Source organism: Nomascus leucogenys, chromosome 4 (genome assembly GCF_006542625.1).
Source record: "Nomascus leucogenys isolate Asia chromosome 4, Asia_NLE_v1, whole genome shotgun sequence".
In the NCBI taxonomy this organism is placed as follows: Eukaryota; Metazoa; Chordata; class Mammalia; order Primates; family Hylobatidae; genus Nomascus; species Nomascus leucogenys.
Window position 1 is genome coordinate 59381250 of NC_044384.1, and position 21633 is coordinate 59402882.

The following is a 21633-nucleotide window of genomic DNA, read 5'->3' on the forward strand; positions in this document are numbered from 1 at the left end:
ACATTACTTCTGACTGCAATTATACAGAAGTGCCTTAAATCAGTCTCTCTCAATGTTTTTGTTTCTTGGGGTTTTTTTGGGGGGGAGGATAGAGATTGGAAAACACTGCATATTATATCCCTGTCTTGGAAATTCATAATGGTTTTGGAACTATCAGAGACTGTGAGATGTGCAAAGAGAAGAAAAAAATGGTTAACTTTATTTTAGCCAATGTTTTCAAAAGTTGACTTCAGAATCCTCTTTTGCTACCCTTAAGAGTTGGGTGGATTCAGGGCAGAAAAAGCTTGGTGCACAGTTCACTCGCTTAGGTGTTCCCCCAGGCCCACTCCCAGATGTTCCCAGCTGCTCAGTTAGCAAACAGCTGATTCAGGCTGATAGAACAGTTGGGTGTTTAGGGACTTGAGGAAGAGGAAGAGGGTAAAGCTGGTGGGGCTTGTGGGTTGTGGAGATGATTTACATCAAGCAACAATAGCCACAGGAAAGAGAATGAGTAGTCAGTGTTCCCAATGACTAAAACATGCTAGAGGGCAGAAGGCTATGCTAGGGCCCACAAGGGCTGACAGTCAGGTTTTCATGAAGACAAATAGCCTGATACGATGTGCGATGCTATATTCTGTTCTCAAACCTTTTCCTCACACCATATAGACCCAAGCTCAATGTGTTGTATCCCAGATTGTCTTTACAGTATCAGGGCCTGCAAAAGTGATGTACTCAGATAAGGAGATTCTTCTGAGGTCAGTCTCTTTAGCAACTTACACTTTCCAATGTCTATCTCTGACAGTCATAGCCACATAGCTGCCACACTCCTACATGAATAAGGACTTGGTTAAGATTTAAGACCTCTAAGTCCTGCAGTGGTCATAACTTGATCCCTGTTTCTGACAGCAGTCTGTCTGCAGGCAAGAAGCAACCTTAACATATTAAATGAAGAAAGTGTTTAAGATTTATTCTGTCTGAAGCTCAGATTTTCTTGGCTCCCACAGGTGAACTTTTGCATTTTCATTTTAATCTTACAGGCTATGTTATATTTTGCTCACCTATTTTGAAATGTGATTTTTATCTTTTTCTACTTTCCTTAGTAACTGGCACAGAGCCACATTGGGGCCAGAGATTTTGTGACACAGAATGTTGGACAGAATTTGGCTGCTGATTTATTCTTTGCACTTTGCTATTTCAGAGAACCATGAGTCCAAGTGAAGTTTGGTTCTGTTGGCTTAGAGGTGACAGTCATCCATATTAACATGTTCCAGTCAATCTGTGGACCAAGTTGGACACTAGCACTACAGTCAGAATTTACCTCTCATTCTTGTATGTTCCCTTGAATCAGTGTGACAGCACTTAACTCTATCTGCCTTATATTCCAGTTCTGGTTCTGACTCCTCCAGATGGAAAGCCATTTGAAGACAGGAAACTCATCACATTGTACCCTCAACAACTAACACATTTATGACGCATGATAGGCACTCAACAGTAGCTGTTGAAAATTAAGGAAATTAGAGTTATACATGTCTCTCTCTTTCCCACTAGTTCATGAATTCCTAAAGGAAAAATATAAAGTCTTTCTCTTTTTGCATACTCACCATGTTTAGGGAAGAGAAGAGACTAACATATTTAGTCAGTACCTGCTGCATGCCAGCTATTTCACATTTTGCTATGTTTCTTTTTTTTTTCTTTCTTTTTTTTTTTTTTTTTGAGACAGAATCTTGCTCTGTCATCTAGGCTAGAGTGCAGTGGAACCACCTCAGCTCTCTGCAACCTCTGCCTCCCAGGTTCAAGCAATCCTCCCACCTCAGCCTCAGAGTAGCTGGGATTGCAGGCCTGCACCACTATACCTGCCTAATTTCTGTATGTTTAGTAGAGATGGAGTTTTGCCATGTTGGTCAGGCTGACCTCAAACTCCTGGCCTCGAGTGATCTGCCTGCCTCAGCCTCCCAAAGTGCTGGGATTACAGGTGTGAGCCACCACACCTGGCCGCATTTTATTATGTTTCTGTTTTACATATGAGAAAACCAAGGCTCAGAGAAATTACATTAATTTGACCTAAGGTCTCACAGCTTATGAGTGGCCAGACCAAGAGGAAGACACAGGTCTGTGGGACCCAGGGGTTCCACACCATGATGGTGACTGACCCGTACACTCATGAAACTGAAGCCTGTGCTAGCAGCCGGGAAAGCTAAGAGGCAATGATTGATATTGCAGAATCCTGAACAGGCTTAGGAATTTGGGAATAAAGGTGAGGCTAAAATAGGACGACTGTTGGAACATAAGTTTAAGAAGCAGTTGGCTATAACCAAAAAGATAGATAATAAGTGTTGGCAAAGATAGGGAGAAATCAGAACCCTCATATGCTGTTGGTGGGAATGTAAAATGGTGCAGCCACCATGGAAAACAGTCTGGCTGTTCCTCAAAAAGTTAAACATAAAGTTACCATACAATCCAGCAATTCTACTCCTAGGTTTATACCTACCAGAAATAAAAACATATGTCCATACAAAAATCTGCACACGAATGTTCATAGCAGCATTATTCATAATAGCAAAAAAAAGGGGAGACAAGCCAAATGTTCACTGACTGACAAATGGATAAACTGTGGTATGTCTATACAGTGGAATATTATTCAGCAATAAAAAATGAAGCACTGATGCATACTACAATATAGATAAACCTTAAAAACATCATGCTAAGTAAAAGAGGACAGTCACAAAAAAAAAACCACACACACACATTGTGTGATTCAATTTATATGAAATGTTTACATTAGGAGAGTCTGGAGTCAGAAAGCAATTAATGTTTGCCTAGGGCTGGTGGTTTTTAGGGGAACTGAGGAGTGACTGTTAATGGGTAGAAGTTTCTTTTTTAGGGTGGTGAAACTGTTCTGAAATTGATTATAATGATGAATAAAAAATATGTGAATATAACAAAAAAACATTGAATTGTACACGTTAAGTGGATGATTTGTATAGTATGTGAAAAAAAGAGAAGGAGTTGGAGCTGCCCACCCAAAGAGCTGGGTGACTGCCCCTGCCTAACCACAGCAGAAGATTCAAGGTTTATTACTTGGAAACATTAAAACAAAAGTTCTCTTGTCTAGTGGACACCAGGAACAGGAAATGACAGGAACTGTAATGAAATCATGGGAAAGGCGAAAGTTTACCAACTGAATGCTCAGACCCCGGGTCCTCTTCTCCCACTTAGCCAGAAAGTCCCCTCCATGGTAAAGATTAGAAGGTTCTTCTCTGGGGAATTTGACCAGCTAATAAAAAAATAAACTAATGGTTCTAATTCCAGGAGGTTCCCAGTGGAACAGCCCAACCAGGTAAACTTAGAGTGATGGTCACAGTTCACAAAACCCACCAGTACAAAAGTTTCCAATTGACCTGTGTATTGTTCTGCTCTTAAATAAGACAGTCGAGGGTCATCAGACAACTGACACAACCTCTAACATGAAAAGACAAAGATGAAAATAAAGAAACCAGATAAAGCAAATGAGATGAAATCTACATTATGCAGGAAAATTAATACCTCAGAAAAAAACAAATACCATTAATACACTTACAGAGATAAGAGAAGATAATATATCTGGAAAACAGGATGCTATAAAAAAGCAACCATCAGAGAAAAAGGGCTGGGCATGGTGGCTGACACCTGTAATCCCAGCACTTTGGGAGGCTGAGGCAGGTGGATCACTTGAGGTCAAGAGTTTGAGACCAGCCTGGCCAACATGGTGAAACCTTGTCTCTAATAAAAATACAAAAATTAGCCGGGCATGGTGATACATGCCTGTAATCCCAACTACTAGGGAGGCTGAGGCAGGAGAATTGCTTGAACCCGGGAGGCGGAAGTTGCAGTGATCTGAGATGGCACCACTGCTCTCCAGACTGGGTGACAGAGCATGACTCCATCTCAAAAAAGAGAAAAAGAAAGAACTTTTAGAAATTAAAAAATATGATCACAGAAATAAATCTCAATGGAAGGGTTGAAGATGGAGTCAAAATATTACAGAAAGTAGAATAAAGGCATATAAATAGAAAAAAGTAAAAATAAGGAAAAATTAGAAAATCAATTTAGAGGCTGGGTGGAGTGGCTCACTGGGATCACTTTGCAGCCCATAATCCCAGCACTTTGGGAGGTCAAGGCAGGCGGATCACCTGAGGTCAGGAGTTCGAGACCAGCCTGGCCAACATGGTGAAACCCCGTCTCTACCAAAAATACAAAAATTCGCTGGGCGTGCTGGTGTGCACCTGTAATACCAACTACTCGGGAGGCTGAGGCAGGAGAATTGCTTGAACCTGGGAGGCAGAGGTTGCAATGAGCTGAGATCGTGTCACTGCACTCCAGCCTAGGCGACAGAGCGAGACTCTGTTTCAAAAAAAAGAAAATCAATTTAGAGGGTCCGATATTCATACAACAGGTGTTTCCCGGAAAAAGAACAGAGGGGGGGAAGCACTGGAGGAGTAAGTGAACCACATTTCCCAGCATTGAAGGACATGAGTTTCCAGGATGAATGAGCCCATCACTGCCCAGAACAAAGAAAGGAAAGAAAGCCACTCCAAGGCTCATCATCATAAAATTTCAGAACACTAAAGCCAAAAATAAAATCCTAAAAGCTTCCAGACAGAGAAAAAAAAAGATCATTTATAAGAATTTTACAAAGAAAAAAAGATCAGCTTCACATTTAGCAGCAAAATTGGAAGCTAAAGTAAATACAGCAGTGCTTTCGAAATTCTAAGGATAAATTATTTCCAATATAGAATGCTCTCAATTCAATGAGGGGGTAACATAAAGACCTTTGCAGATCAGCAGAATCCCCAAAAATGTACATCCCACACACACTTGTCTCAGGAAGTTATTGGAGAATGCATTGCACTAAAATAAGCAACAAACCCAGTGTGTGTGCGTGTGTCTGAGTGTGTGCATGTCTGGGTGTGTCTGTGTGTATATATCCTAACCTAACTCTAACCCTCAGGTGGTCAGAATGCTCCAGAAAAGATTTCTTCGAGAAGATAGAAATGAAAGAATTCCTAACACGTTTGAACACACAGAGGAGAGATTTGGGAAAGTAGAAGGGACTTTGGAGATGAATAATGATGTATGTATGAGGAGCTAAAATAGCAAGAAGATTATTAACTCGGTGGGGGGAAACAAAAAGCTATGCAAGAAATATGACTCAGCTGTGAATCGCATTGACATTGTCACAATAATATCAACACTGAATATGGATCTGAGATTACGCTGTAACTGCATTAGAAAGGTGGACAGGAACAGGAGATGCCTGCGAGGGTTGTTAGGGGAAAATAAAAGGTGACAGATAACAAAACGCTCTTCTGCTATAAAAAGGAAGGCTGTATATAATGCCTAAGATGAAAAAAAAAAAAAAAAGAAGCAAGAGCACCATAAGCATGTCACGGAGAGATACGGGGGTCATGGCAGATCATCGTCATAAAGGACTACCAGCAATTCCTTCCAGCCCTCCATGCGCAAGTCCACTTTCTTCCCCTGGAATCTAGGCAGGCCCCATGACCTGCTCTGTCCCGTGGAATGTGGCAGAAGTGGGAGTGGGTGGCTCCAACGCCCCGGCCTTAGAGGCCTTTCGGCTTCTGACTACACTCTTGGCAGCCAGTGGCCCTGTGAAAAGTTCACCTCCCCTGCTGAACTAGAGGCCACCTGGAGAGAGAGAATCACTGGAGGATGACAGCAGGGAAAACGTGAGACCAGCCAGGGAGCCCTCAGCCATTCCGGCCACCCCCAGTGATTCTCCAGGCACCTGAGGGCAGCCACGTGTCCAGTTCAGGCTGAATTGCAGAATCATGAGCAAAAAACCAGCTGCTGTTCTAAGCTACAGGGTTTCGAGATGGTTTTTTAGGCATTAGCAGGTAACTGAAAGGGGGTAAATGCCAAAAGAAAATGGTAAGAAAGTTATCAAGAGGTTACCTCTGGGGAATGGAAAATGAAATGAAGGTGGCCTGGGCGGGAAACTGCTGTTTTTCAGAATTTCAGGAAACCTACGACATTATCTGACTCTTTAAACTATGTATATCTCTAACTTTTATAAGAAATAATGTAAAATAAGCAAAATAAGATAATATGAATGGAAAAGCCAGATAGACAAAAATAAAAGCATTCAGGTCCAACAGATAACCAGCACTGATAACCAGATAACCAGAAAATGCCCCCAAAGAGCCAGTGTGGAGTTCAACCTGAAACCACAGAAGATGCAGTTTGAAGCTGGAGCCTTCAATACTTGACACAAAGCAGGTTTCCAACAAATGCCAAACCGAACATCATAGCAAATGCAGACATTTTTAGGAGCCAGCCTGAAGGACCGCGGACAGGGACTAGGCTGAAGTTAGACTTCTCTTCCATGCTGGCCCAGTGGCGCTGTCTCTACATATGAGTATCCATTGGTTGCTCTATCGTGTTTAGACCAGGATCCATTCCCAGCTCTTGTACATTTGTCATTACTCTTAGAACAAAATGGTATGGTATCACTGGTTGTTAAAATATTTAAGTGCTTCCAAACCAGCTGGTTGAAGAACAATGGCCTCTGCTCTGAGCATTTCTGCAAGCTGTCCCTGTGTGTTTCTACTGTCACCACCACCCACTGTAGCAGGCCCTTGCCCCTATATCCCTGGGGCCAGATGACTGGTGCCATCAGGACGCCTGAGTCTACAGTCACTCTCCACTGGCCAGTGCTCCACGGAGTTGCTTTCAAATGGGAACAGTGGCTTCCACAGTGTGTCACTTGGGTTGCTAAATATTTGGAATGTCCCCTTGATGTTGCTGTGATATCCTGGAAGACTTCTTTCCTAACACCAGAGGCTGATAGAATTAATGGTAATGTGTGGGCTTTGAAATTCAAAGACCTGGGTTTGAAGACTGGCTCCACCTTGTAACAGCAATAAGCTCATGTCTGCCTCTCAGTCTCCTATAAGCTGGAACCAATGATTCCTATCTCACACATTTTGGGGAGGGCAATGTGAACTGACACATGGAAAACATCCAACACATACCGTCTGCTTAATAAATATGAATTTTCTTTGAAGTACGAAGACAGAGGCAGTGGTAAAAGCTACTATGCTTTAAGGTCCAAAATAAATATCCTAGGACTTTAATCAACTGGCTTCAAAAGACACAAAACTCCATTCTGAGGTGACTATTTGGGGGAAGGACCAACAGGAAAGCTTGATGAGCAAAAGAGTAATGCGTGCTGCAGGTTCCATTTGGGCTTCAGCAAATTGGCACTGAAGTACCTGCGTGATAGTGATGAAAATGTATCTTAATGTATTTTGGGCTGTAAAAACTGAAGAAAGCTGTCCTTTAATCTTGATATGTCCCTAAGCACAGTACCAGTAATATTTGCCCTGGTTTTATAGCTTTACAAATGTAAACCTTTATCTGGCTCCCCGCATGCTTTCCTTTTTCCAGTCTTGGCATTTCTGGAACACAGGTATTATGTATTCTTCTGGTGAATGAACTCAATGCAGCGTAACAAAGTATCTGAGGTTCAGGATATGGGGGGGGGGTGGTAATTAGATTGGCCTTCCATTCAACTGTTTCACACCAAATGGATGAAGGAATCTGTAGCAGTTTAAATACTTGTAGATTACTTTAAAGTATCACAGGAGATTCATTTTGATTACTCAGTTGCTTACTGAATTTATGTTTTGCAACAATGGGATCACTTTTGATTCAATTATATAGTTTTTTCAAGTCAAAAGTCAAAATTATAGACATAAAATCACTCCAATTTCTGGCACAACTTGCAATTCTGAGGCTTGTAAAAACGGCAGATACTTGCTTTTAGAATAAAGAGACATGGGTACCCTATTCTTTCCTTTACAGTCTAACAAAACTGAGAAAGGGTGTTTTTGTTACTTTTACCCCTAAATTGGCAGTGGGGGCTAAATCAGATTCCCCCACAGCCACCAACTGCAAGAACTTAGAAGTAATCAGTAAATATGACATCCAAAACCTTGACATCTGCATCCATCATTCATAGGTGATTATGGGGGAGGCGATGCGCTTCCCTTTCTTCTATGAGGAAAATTCTCATCCAATCATTTTAATCATGTTAAAAGAGCGTCAGGATGAGGCCTTGAATCTCCGCCTTAAATTGAATAAGGGCCTTGGCAGGGCCTCAAATACATGGGTGATTTGGCAAGAAAAACTAATGCTGTCCATTTCTCTGGAGACAAAAAAAAAAAGAGGTCTTTGTTTTAAAAATAACACTGATACATCTTTTTGTTTTGAAATCCATTAACGTTGTTTAGATTATCTAAACAATTATGCCAAAGCAATATACTGTAATTATTTACAAATGTTGGACCAACATTTTGAGTTTAAGAGACACAGTTCAAGAAGACTCTGAATTTGGTTTCCTCTCACCTCCCACACTGAAATGTCACACTTAAGAGATTTCAGGTCAGGCACGGTGGCTCACGCCTGTAATCCCAGCACTTTGGAGGCTGAGGCGGGCGGATCACTTGAGGATAGGAGTTTGAGATGAGCCTGAGCAACATAGCAAAACCCTGTCTCCACAAAACATACAAAAATTAGTTGGCCATGGTGGCATGCACCTGTAATCAGTCCCAGCTACTTGGGAGGCTGAGGCAGGAGAATCACTCAAACCCAAGAGATAGAGGTTACAGTGAGCCAAGACTGTGCCACTGCTCAAGAGATCCTCCCACCTCAGTTTCCCAAGTAGCTGGGACTATAGCCACTCACCACCACACCCATTAAATTTTCTGTGGAGACAGGATCTTGCTATGTTGTTCCGGCTGGTCTCAAACTCCTGGCCTCAAGCAACCCTCCCATCTTGGCCTCCCAAAGTGCTGAAATTATAAGCATGAGTCATCAGGCTCAGCCCTCCTCTCTTTTAAGACATTATTCTTTAATGTTGCTTACCCTATTAATGTAATACGAAATATAATTCAAGATATGAAATATAATGTAATCTGAAATATGAACTATAATTCAAATCTCTCCTGCAAATGAAAATGTCCCTGTCTTCAGCCAGATTATCTGAAACTCAAAAAGGGCATGTTCTACTCTCTACTTTGGATTCCGGTTGTCTTGTCTACCAGACTGCAAGCTCCGTGAGCACAGAAGCTATATTTTATTCATTTTATTTGGCATTTCTAGAGGGGCTTGCACACAGAAAGTTCATACTAAATATTTGTTTAAAGAATAAATGAAAGCTAGTTAGAACTTGGTGGCCCAATTATAAATAATAAAACAGAAATATGACAGCTTAATGGAAAATTAATACTACTGATGAAATAGACATGACATCATATGGTTTAAAAACATACATACATCTGTCCGAATACTTATTTAGAGACAAATTTGTTTAATGTTGTGATTCCTTGATGTCATATCCTTACTGGATAAAACTGGACACCGGATTTGAAACACAGATCTTTAAAAATATCATGTCATCAGTAGGCACGTGAGCAATAGTACTAAAAAAAAAATAGCGTTCCTAGGTAATATAAATATACTTACACGTATTTATTGATTTTCTACCACTACTATAATAAATAGAAAAACTGTTTCATTACTACAATTACAAACTTCACTTTGAGAATAGTCCCTGCATTTTTTATGATGATAGCAGTGACGGCAGCTGGAATGCAACCAATACTAATACTTCCCCACGTGGAGCACAACTCACTCCTTCTATCCCTGAGGTCTGTTTTAACACATTTGCAATTTGAAAATTACTTTCATTTCAGAACTGAACATTTGCCTTCATGGTCTAAACTACATCACTGATTAAGTTAACATAGATGGCTCATAATTGGCAATTAACTTATTGCTGGGAGGAAGCAGCAGGTTATAATACAATATTACAATTACTAAAACAACTTGAGTTCTTATTACATACTAGCCACCATTCTGAACAACTATTTAATCCTTAAAACAACATCAGGTAGATGCCATTGTTGTCCCTCATTACATTGATAAAGAAACTGGGGCCCCAGGGGGTTAAGTGACTTGCCTGAGGTCACCAGGCTCTCTTGGTTTCAGAGCCCACACTCCTTGCCCAGCACACAGAAATGATTGGATTCAACGCCTGGGATCACTAAACATAATTGTATTTTATGAGATGGTTATATGTTAAAGCATATATTATCTACTTTAAAGTAGGACTGTTTTGCCTTTGAATAATAAATTGTTATATAAACATCAGCTAGTTTCCTAACATTTCTATGTCATAAGAAAATGACTGGGGCAAAAGAAATGTGGCTTCTTCCACAGAGCCAGAGACAAGTGAGTTTTTCACGCCAAATGTAAAACATCCAACATCACAGGCTAGTGAATAATACCTCACATGATACTGAGGTATAATATCACATCATTCAGGAAGCATAAAGGAGTCATGTTTAATATATCCAAGTCCAATAAATGTATTTCATTTTAAATCTCCCATGCTGAAAAATGCATTTCTTTTCTATTTTTAAGAGTATCGATGGAATATTCATGATAAATTCAGAAGTTAAGAGAGCTCCTAGGATCTCTTTGGAATCTTAATTTGGGATTACTAATTTATGTTTATATTGGCTTTCACTGCTGTATAATTACAAAATGCCCTTAAGCAATCAGCAGGACCTTTTCGAGGTATGATGCTGATTTTGGTTCTTCAAATGTCATGCACTGAAAAAGAAATCAAATCACTGCTTGACTGAGAAGTTACTTCCCTTAAGGTTTGGATGGTTGGTGTGGTTAGAAACTCTGTTGTCAGCAGTAAAGAACGAACTTTCTATGAAAAATGTCTATACTTCCCTGTTCCTGGTTTAAAATACTTAGCATTATTATTATTTTTACTGATCACTCACCGGTGTAACCGGTGGTTACAGTCTGTTCAAGAAAATGGCACTTCTGACAATATTTCATTTTCTCAATGCAAACCTGTTAGCAAGACGAGTGTAGGGGCCGTTTTCAGAGTTGGTGGCTACAGTGGGCCATCCACATTCATTCAATCAGCGGTAAGCAAAACCTCCCAGAAGATAAGCTACACAGGGAAGCAATCCTGGAATCTGCTTTATCTTTGCAAGAGCTCCAGTTTAGAGCATCTCCTCCAGTGGCTGACTGAAGAACACATCAATCCTTCAGACTTTTGATGCTGTCATTACAGTTACGAGTCCAGATGATAGCGCCTTGTCTACCTTGCTCACCCAGTATCTAGTGGAGTGTGACAGCACACACTAGGACTTCACAAAGATGTAGGGCTTGAATGCATTATTAGGGCATAGCTAGGAGGGAGCCTGGGCTAGAGATTACACATGTGATTCTGGAATCAGACAGTCTGAGCTTGAATACTGATCCCCCCCACCAACTAGCTGGGTACCCTTAGACAAGTAACACAACCTCTCTGAACCTAAGTTTTCCTATCATAAAATGGAGGAAATGATAATGGCTGGCATGGCAGGTGCTCAATGAATGTTAGCTATTATTAAAGGGAAGTCTGTGTTAGGCTGGCCTCCCTGAGAGATTACCCACATGCTAGTTTTACCCAGGGTGAAACATATTTTCTATCACAAAATCTGAATGCCCATTTTCCCATTTGAAAGCTAATACTTCAAGGTCCATTTAACTTTATTTGGCAGCGGTTGCAAGAGTTGTTTTGAAATAATATATAATGAGAATAAGCATTTAGTAGGAAAATGAGATACTCTGTTATGACATAGCCTGAAAGCCATCATCGGCTAGCTTTTTCTATTCACCCCATTATCAGTGGATGAGCCACATGGCAAAGAGTTGGAGCCATTGGAACAACCCTGGGAAATTGCATAGGAGACCACAGAGAAGATCCATACTTAGCAATAATTAAACCTCAGATTAAGAATGTCAAGCATTCCCAAACTAATGAAAAGTCAAAAGTATAATTAGATTGTAAATTTCCCTCCCAGAGAAGAGCAGCCCTTATTACCAATCAGTGAAGGGAAAAAGGCCTCATTTTGTTTCCATTTTCCTTTAGAAAATATGACTCTTTCAATGTTAAATGCAATTGCCTTTATAGGCTTGTTTGCTTATCCCAGTTAAGAACAAGAAAGAGAGACACTGAAAAAGCAAAAAGACCGTGAGTCCCAAAAAACTTTGGGAGAAGTATACTGCTTACTAGTGCATTTTAAATATATTATTGCCAAACTGTATTTCAGAAATATTTATGTACAAAAGTACAAAAATAAGCAGCTGAACACTGTGTTTTCATGGCACCGGCCTCCTCTCTGTGTTAAATTATAACACTGGCTTGGACCTCTGTGGTCCCGGGTGGTGGCAGCTGTTTTTGGTTGTCTCTTAGGCAACAAGTGCTGCCGCACTGAAACTAACCAATATCCCCAACTTTAAGAACCAAAAATGTGATTTAGTAATGACACACCTAACTCTAGAGGAGTCAGATTCCTTCGTCGAGAATGTGAATATGTATCCAAAAAGCCATGAGATTGAGGGTGTAGTACAGCTAATTGAAAATGAAATTGGAAATAAATTAAAACAAACCTCATGTTTTAATCAGTTTGGAAGACTTCAAGTACTGCAGCAATGGGGAAAGTAATTTTCTTCTGGGTAATATATAATGATGTCATTATTTTGGTACTTGTGACTCTAGGGATGGAGGAAATGGATGTTTGCTGAATTCAAACAGATGGATGGCACTGTGACTGACTGGCAGATGCAGGATTACACTCCAAGAGCCTGGTCACTACAAAGGCCATATCCAGGTTTAAACATCAGAATTAGAAAGTCACGTTGGTACCCTAAAAAGGCATCTGACTTGCACAGGAATATTTGCTTTTGCAAATGAACTTCTTTAACTTCTATGGTGTCCACTGATTTTCAATTTGGCTAAAGAATGGTGTGTGTGCGTGTGTGTGTGCGTGTGTGTGTGTGTGTGTGTGTGTTTGAAAGACAGAGTCTTGCTTCTGTCACCCCGGCTGAAGTGTGGCAAGATCTTGGCTCATTGCAACCTCCACCTCCCGGGTTCAAGCTATTCTCCTGCCTCAGCTTCCCAAGTAGCTGGGACTACAGGCATGCGCCACCACGCCCGGCTAATTTTTGTATTTTTTTAGTAGAGACAGGGTTTCACTACATGTTGGCCAGGCTGGTTTCACTGTATGGTGATCTGCCTGCCTCAGCCTCCCAAAGTGCTGGGATTGCAGGCATGAGCCACTGCACCTGGCCAAGAATGTTTTAGATTAACACGTCTATACTAAGATTTACAAGGCTTGTCGTTGCTTTCTATCATGTTGGCTTTCTGAAGCATGGTGAGTTAACAACTATTTGATGTAATCAGGAACCTGGGGAAAACCTTTAGTTGGTTCCCTGTGGCAAATGGTCAAAACAATTCCACTTGGTAAAAGCAGCTTTCCTTTTTTGTCTAGGCTTCCAAAGCCTCACGTCCAACTGGTTGGCTACACCTCTTCCTGGATACAGCACCAATTGCGGGTTACTTGGCTAGTTAGTTGTCTCAGATTCACTTTTTTTTCTAGTCATCTTCACCAGAGGTTATCTCTCTGGTGTCTCAGGGCCTTCCAAACCACATGGGGTAACTGACAAGGCTTGTCTTTAGATGCCTACCCTATCCTCCTAGTTGCCAGTTCCTATTTCTTCTAGACTCAGTTTTCATACCTATGCTGTTAGGATTGAAATATCTACTCTCAGGGCTGCTGAGAGGATTAATTGCAATCTGTTTGTAGTGTATATAGTACAGTGGCTGGTACTTAGTAGGTACTAAAAAATTATTACTGCCCCTCCCGTCCCCACCCCACCACTCAGACAAATGTAATAAATACAGATCACATGGTAATAATTGGTAGTCAAAACTCTCATGGAACATTTTTTTTCTTTTTCTTTTTTTTTTTTTTTGAGACGGAGTCTCGCTCTTGTCACCCAGGCTGGAGTGCAATGGCTCGACCTCGGCTCACTGCAACCTCCATCTCCCGGGTTCAAGTGATTCTCCTGCCTCAGCCTCTCAAGTAGCTGAGATTACAGGTGCCTGCCACCACACCCAGCTAATTTTTTGTATTTTTAGTAGAGACAGGATTTCACAATGTTGGCCAGGCTGGTCTCGAACTCCTGACCTCGGGTGATCTGCCCACCTCGGCCTCCCAAAGTGCTGGGACTACAGGTGTGAGCCACCGCGCCCCGCCGGAATATTTTCGTTTTTAAAAGAGGCCTTCAAAATAATTAGTCTACCCAGGGATTCACCAGTCCGTCCCTCCATCAACCTCCCCGACTGGGGCAGAAACTTTATGGGGCTTTTGGGCAGTGCTAGACCACAGCGGGTAGGCCACCAGCTGGTCCAGAATGCAGCATAAATCTCTCCAAAAATGTGTTTAGGACTTCTGGGTATGTTTTCCAGTGCAGATGTAAAGTGGAAAAGTGTCTCAAGTGCAGTAGCGGTCCTTTACCCAGTAAAAAGCATAACAAAAGTTTCAGGGTTTAAGAACCCACGTGGGAGCTGATGGAGTGGGTAGGTGGCTTATCTTCCCAAGCTTTAAAAACCACTGGCCTTAATGACCAGCAGAGAAGATTCACTTCTGGCTAAAATGATAGCTGAGCCCCAGATAACTTTTAGCCATGTGAAATTCCTTCCTTTCTAGGGAGTCTCCTCAATTAGAGCCAGCTAAGGAATGTGCGTATTTCCTAGAATGTAAATGAGGGAAGAGAAACTGAGATGGAGACAAAAAGGAAAGCAAGCCACTGCATTTTGAAATTCTCTAGGTAGACAGTTGTATCCTGTCTTTTGTTTCTGTTTCCCTGGGGCAGACCACATTTCACCTGGCCATCAGTCACCTCCCTTCCCGAGGTCTCCCGACGTGAAGACCTAACGCCCTTGGAAAGGGAGTGAATTGGTAGGATATCAGCGCTCCGGATAGTTCAGCGGGAGCTGCCCTTCAGAAAAAAACGTTCCAGAGCCAAAAGTTACTTTCCATGCGCCTTGGGGCTTCCCGGGCGCCTCCCTCGGACAGCAACCCTGGCAAGTCAAAACGATTGCATCTCCAGGTCTCTGGCGGCTGGAAGCTCGGTCACCGCGGTCAGATGGCATTTCGCACCCAGCCCGGGAGAGCGCAGGGCTGTGTTATCCTAGCACAGAACCAGGAACTCTCACACGAAGCCTTGTGTAAACACCACGCGGGCCCATTGCCGAACGACTCTTTGATGCCTCCGCTGCAGTTATTTATCTCATACATAAATCAGGATTCCGCTGACAAATCTCCGTGTTTCCACTAAACAGAAGGCTGCCCCGCAGTCCTTCTTGTGCTTCTTTTTAAAGTACAATAACATCTGACACTTCCATAAACCGGCCTGCAGAGGACACCGCGCAGGGGGCGACTAACCGGCTGATGTGTGTCACCCATGAACACACGTGGGCACACCCACCCCACAGGCGGGCACGTGGAAGGGACGCGGAACCGAGAGCAACTATTTCCCAGTCGGTGAATCTGATGGAGAAAGATGCCAAATGCACTTCCCGAGCCAGCTGAACTCCTCGGGCACCTAATCACTGCCAGATGTGGCGAGGGCGCACGGAGAACATCCCCAGTCCCGGAGAAAACACCCGGCCGCCAGCGCGGGGACTGCTCGGGCCGGGAAATGGCTAGAGGCGGGAGGAGAGAGGACTGGGCGAGCGTGGAGAGCGCTGCGGAGTGGAAAACCGACCGGGAGGGATGGCGATGCCTCCACTCTCCTCGGCATGTTTTTTCAATTAAAAAGTTGGAAACGGGAATCCGTAAACAACGACTTAGGGCTTCAAACTACTTGCAAAGACGCGATGGGGAGGGGAATACTTGCGCGTCTCAAAATCCCAACCTCGAGGTCTCCAGCCTTGCCTGACCCGGGAGCCGGGTGCGCCCCCAGTGTCCGCGCACGAACCCGGCGCCCTGGCAGCCCCGACTCCCCGGGCCCGCAGCCCAAGAGAAAGTTCGCGCGGGAGGCACCTCCATCGCCTCCCGCGCGCCCCAAAGCCCGTTCCCCCTGCCCAGAGCCCCGCGGAGCTGCCGCCGCCCTACCTTTCATGGTGACCGTGGGGACGCACAGCCAGCCAGGGAGCTCCGCGAGAGAGCCGCGCAGCCGAGGAAGTCGTCCTGAGCGGCTGCTCACTGCACGCCCATGGTAGCCGCGCCGCGCGCCGGCCGTCTGGGCCCTAGTACTCCCTCGCCGCCGCCGGCCCGCGCTCCCCGCGCTCCCGGCTCCGCGCTGTGCTGCCGCGGGGCTGCCGCGCGCGCCGCTCTCCCAGGGCGGGAGGCGCCGCTCCCGCCAGCGCCCCTCCCCCTGGCCCGACCGGGCCGAGCGGGCGGCCGCGCCCACGCCCCCCTCGCGCCCTCCCGCGCCCGCCCCGCCCTCGGCCCGCGCCTGCCCTTGCTGGGCACTTTCTCGCCTGCCCTCTCCTGCGCGCCCTGGCCCCGCTCGCCCGGGCTCTCTCTTTTTCACGTTGCACCAGCATCAGGATGAAGTCGGGAACAAAACCTCTCCCGGGGCGTTCCAGCGTTCACCTTCGGTGTGCACCTAAGGTGCTGCTGCTGCTGGGGTCGTTTCTACACCCCAAACTACCTAGCAAGTGTTGGGCGAGAGGATGGGGAGCTGCTGTGCCACGGGGGTGGCGGGGGGTAAGGTGGGCCCTTCCCCAAATGGCTCTGGGGCATGGAGAGTTACAGAACGTCCTCCGGGTTCAGTTTCCAAGTGCGTGCGCTGATTGATGCCCGAAGGAGACCAAGCAGCAGGGAACACTCTCTCTGTCACCCAGGGAGAGCCCGAGTCGCCAGAATCCGAAGTCACCATTAGACACTCTCTCTGCGCTCTTGGACACCTCCAGAGAAAAAGCCAGCACATCCTGCCTTGGCTGGAAAAGCCAGCCTTCCACCCAGCGCCCCTAAAATGATCAGGTTGACTCCAGTTTTGTTACGAAAGGAGGCCGGGCTGCTGAGAGGTTCCCTGAGTTCCTTTCGTGATCGCCCGTCACATTGCCCTGCTGTATACTTAATAAAGCCCATGTTTATCTTTCCCTTTAGAACCCCCTCTAAGCAGACCAATTGCTTTATTGCTTTAAAACATACACTAAGTGGTGAGTGGAGCTGGGGCGAGGGAGGTGCGGAGAAACTTTCTGCCACATGTTGAAGTTACAGATGACTACTTAGACGCACTAGTCCACCAAAAGCAATCGAACGCTGGCCGGGCAGTGGTTGCAGCTTTTCAGTTTGCCCTCCTGAGGCCTTGGTAACACGGTGTAACCAATCCATTGGTTCCCTCTAAGTACGGGATTCTTTGCTCTAGTAAAAGGTAGTGCCCCAAAGTGAATACATATTAAAACATTTCATAGATTCTCCGTTCCAGGAGCTTTCTTTTTTTCTTTTTTCCTTTTTTTTTTAAATTTTTTAACATAAAGGGGAACCTTGAACATGACGAACAAATAAAAAGACCGAAATGCTTTTCTTCCCCCACTGTCTGCGGTTGGTGAAACTACAGGGTCCTAGTCCTGGAGCATGTTTCAGATCTCACTGAGGCACCAGCCTTGTTTTTCAGGGCAAATGGGGATCCCTGAAGGGAGCTCAGAATATGAATTTTCAGCCCGGAGTTTACTAACCAACGGCGTGACCTCAGCTCACTGCAACCTCCACCTCCCAGTTTCAAGCGATTCTCCTGCCTCAGCCTCCCGAGTAGCTGGGATTACAGGCGCCTGCCACCAGGCCCAGCTAATTTTTTTGTATTGTTAGTAGAGACGGGGTTTCACTATGTTGGCCAGGCTGGTCTCGAACTCTTGACCTCATGATCCGCCCACCTCGTCCTCCCAAAGTGCTGGGATTACAGGCGTGAGCCACCACGCCAGGCTTTTTTTTTTTTTTTTTTTTTTTTTTTTTTTGAGACGGAATCTCACTCTGTTGCCCAGGCTGGAGTGCAGTGGCACAATCTTGGCTCACTACAACCTGTGCCTCCTGAATTCAAGCAATTCTCCCACCTCAGCCTCCCAAGTAGCTGGGACTACAGGGGTGGGCCACCAAGCCCAGCTAATTTTTGTATTTTTAGTAGAGACGAGGTTTCACCATAGCGGCCAGGCTGCTCACAAACCTTACCTCAAGCCATCCGCAGGCATCAGCCTCCCAAACAGCTGGGATTACAGGCGTGAGCCACCACTCCCTGCCGAAGAAAAAAATCGTTTTTAAACCCAAATTATGAATATGACACCAAAAGTACAGGAAGCAGAAGAAAAAATATAGATAAATTGTACTTCATCAAACTTTTGTGCCTCAAAGGACAGTATAAGCAGAGTGGAAAGCCAACCCACGGAATAGGAGAAAATATTTGCAAGCTGTATATCTGATACAGGATTAATATCCAGGATATATAAAGGATTCCTGCACCTCAGCAACAACAAGAAAACAGACAACCCAATTTGAAAATAAACCAAGGACTTACATAGACATTTCTCCACAGAAGACATATAACGGCCAATAAGTACATGAAGGATATTCAATCACTAATCGTCAGGGAAATTTGAATCAACCGCAATGAGCTACTACTTCATACCCAGTAAGATGGATATTTTAAAAAGCAAAACAAAACAGAAAATAAGTGTTGGCGAGGATGCGGAGAAATCAGAACTTCTGTGCGTCACAGATGGGAATGTAAAATGGTACAGCCACTATGGAAAACACTATGGTGGTTTCTCCAAGAATTAAACACAGAATTACCATATAATCCAGGAATTCTATTTCTGGGACACAAAAGAGTTGAAAGCAGGGTAACAAACAGATGTACATCCAGACTCATAGCAACATTACTCACAATAGCCAAAAGGTGGAACAACTTTTGAATGAATGGATAAACAAAATATGGTATAGCCATACAGTGGAATATGATTCAGTCTTTAAAAGGGAGGAAATTCTAGCACATGCTACAACACGGATAAAACTTGAGGCATTATGCTTTGTGAAATAAGCCAGTCACAAAAGGACCAATATGATTCTACTTATAAAACAGAGTAAAATGCAGCCAGGCGCAGTGGCTCACGCCTGTAATCCCAGCACTTTGGGAGGCCAAGGCGAGTCAATCACGAGGTCAGGAGTTTGAGACCAGCCTCGCCAACACACTGAAACCCCTGTCTCTACTAAAAATATGAAAATTAGCCAGGCATGGTGGCTGGCGCCTGTAGTCCCAGCTACTTGGGAGCCTGAGGTGGAAGAATTGCTTGAACCTGGAGGCAGAGGTTGCAGTGAGCCGAGATCGCACCACTGCACTCCAGCCTGGGCAACAGAGTGAGACTCTGTCTCAAAAAAAAAAAAAGAGAGAGAGAGGGTAAAATGCATAGGGATAGAAAATAGAATGGTGGTTGCCAGGGGTGGGGGAGATGGGGAGTTGTTTCACAGGCACAAAGATTCCATTTGGCAGGATGAAAAGAATTCTGGAGATGGATGGTGGTGATGGTTGCACAACAATGTGAATATACTTAAAGCCACTGAACGATACACTGAAAAATAGCTAAGATGATAAATATATATATTTGACTACAATAAAAAAATACAAACAGAAGAATGATAAGTTAAAAAACAAACAAGAAACCCCTAAGCCTATGATACCAGCTATGAATGCGCCAGATTCATAGATCTACTGATGAGAAAACAAGCTTAGCAACTTTTCTAAGGATAATTTTAAGGAACAGTCCTGGGGTCAGGTGAGGTGGCTCATCCCAGGGTTTTGGGAAGCCAAGGAAGGAAGGTCACTTGAGGCCATGAATTCAAGACCAGCCTGGGCAACACAGTGAGACCCTGTCTCTACAAAAAATTTAAAAATTAGCTGGGTGCGGTGGCATGCATCAGGCTGAGGCAGCAGGATTGCTTAGGCACAAGAGTTTGAGGCTGCAGTCAGCTAGGATCATGCCACTGCACTCCAGCCTGGGCAAGAGAGTGAAACCCATCTCTAAAAAAAGAAGGAATCCTGGATGAGTGCCTTCCTCCTCTGACCCTGTCACCTTCAGCACAGAGTGAATTGGGCCCCACACGTCCTCAGTGTGGAGCCTCCTCTGAGCCCCACTCTGGAAGATATGAAGACGGAAGGTCATGGTCACATGCAGATCATCAGCTGATCGGGATTTCTCCGGTCAAGAGCTCTGGGAGGAATTGAGAATTGAGCTGGGGATCAGGGAGAGATGAAGGAAAAAGGAAAGAAGAGAAGAATGTGATTGGAAAGGACTGAGCCATGGAGCTGAAGATGCTTTGAACTCAAAGATGGCCTGCAGGTCCTCCAGGTCACAGGCAAGCTTCCCCACCCCCAGAAGCAGCAGCCAGGCCTTGCATTCAGACTAAAGTTTCAGAATCTGGAGGAAGCATCATCTCATCTACCCCTCACCCCAGCCCCATGCTAGTATCACCTTTATGCTGATGAAAAAGCCCAATCACCCTTGACTCCTCCCTCTCCCTCAACTCTACATCCTCACCAAGCCCTGCTTCTACCTTAGAAATACATCTCAAACTTCTCTGTCTCTCCGTCTCCACTGCATCCCCCATGTAGAGGCCATCATAGCCCATCTGAGCTGCTGCACTAACCTTCCAAAGGGCCTCCCCACGCCCACCTTTGCACCTTCTCCACTCCAGGCTCCAACACACAGCAGCCAGAGCAGCCACGAAGGACAGATGAGAGATGGGAAACAAACAAGCTGAACGCTGTAGTTTCTCCAGCTTTCTGCCTTGAGAGAGTTTCCAGCCTGTGATAAAAGGAACTTGGGCAGAGCCTGATGGCCACCTTGGGTAGAAGAGAAGCTGAGAGTCCACGGAGATCAAGGCAAGGCAGAATAATGGAGGAGAGAGAGCCACCGTCCATTTGTGCTGCCTGCTGGGATCACTGCAATACCTTGATCTCTGACACTCTCTAGGCTTCCTCTCCAGCTGGCCGCCAGAACATTCCTGCAACGTTCATGGTTACCACTACCTCCTTCCCACTCCTGTCTCTTCCCTCCTTATGCAGCATCTTTTACTCCCTGTCAGCCAGGCCATTTAGTGTCTCCCCACACGTCATGGGCTTATTCCCGTCTATGAGGCTTTGTGCCTTGTGTTCTGCCTCTGAAAACATCCTATTTCCTGCACCGTGTCACTACATGTATCCATGTTATCATGTCAGGTTCCAGTCAGCCTAGCTGTGCTTACTTTAACAGCGTGGGAGATTTCACAATGACTCAATAATGGCTAATTAAATGCTTTCAAAGGTTTATTGCAAGGCTTTCATACACCAATAACTATGCAAATATATGTAACACACATAGGTCATAATAAGAAAGAGGAGGAAGAAACCAGGTGAATCCTCTACTGGGAGGACCCAGCAGAGCTTCCACTGCCAGACTAAAGGAGGCTTCAGAGTTCTCATGGACAGAGCTTCTTCAAGCTTCTTGGCCATGGTTAGTTTCTTTGCTGTTTATGGCCCTCCCTAGGAGAGTCCATGGTCATTAGCTCAGCCACCTTTTGGCTTCACTTTCTTGTTGGGTCTTGGTGGGGTGGTGCCTGGCCACAGCATGTATTATCTTATCATCACAGTCCACCATACATATGCGTATCACTTTCAGGGGTCGGCAATTTTACTGTGGGTTGAGTTACTTGTCATAAGTGACTCCATTTTGAGATATTTAGGATCGCAAAACATTATTAT

General features: G+C 44.5%; 1 protein-coding gene across 1 annotated transcript in view; it reads right to left on the reverse strand.

Moving 5' to 3' along the window:
* COLEC12 (collectin subfamily member 12) overlaps window positions 1-16231 on the reverse strand; it is a 181464-nt gene extending 165233 nt beyond the window's left edge. The window contains exon 1 of the mRNA XM_003262015.4: window positions 16014-16231. Coding sequence (XP_003262063.1) covers window positions 16014-16020 — 7 coding nt within the window. The 5' untranslated portion in view covers window positions 16021-16231. The remainder of the gene's footprint in view (window positions 1-16013) is intronic.
* Window positions 16232-21633: the final 5402 nt, after the last annotated feature.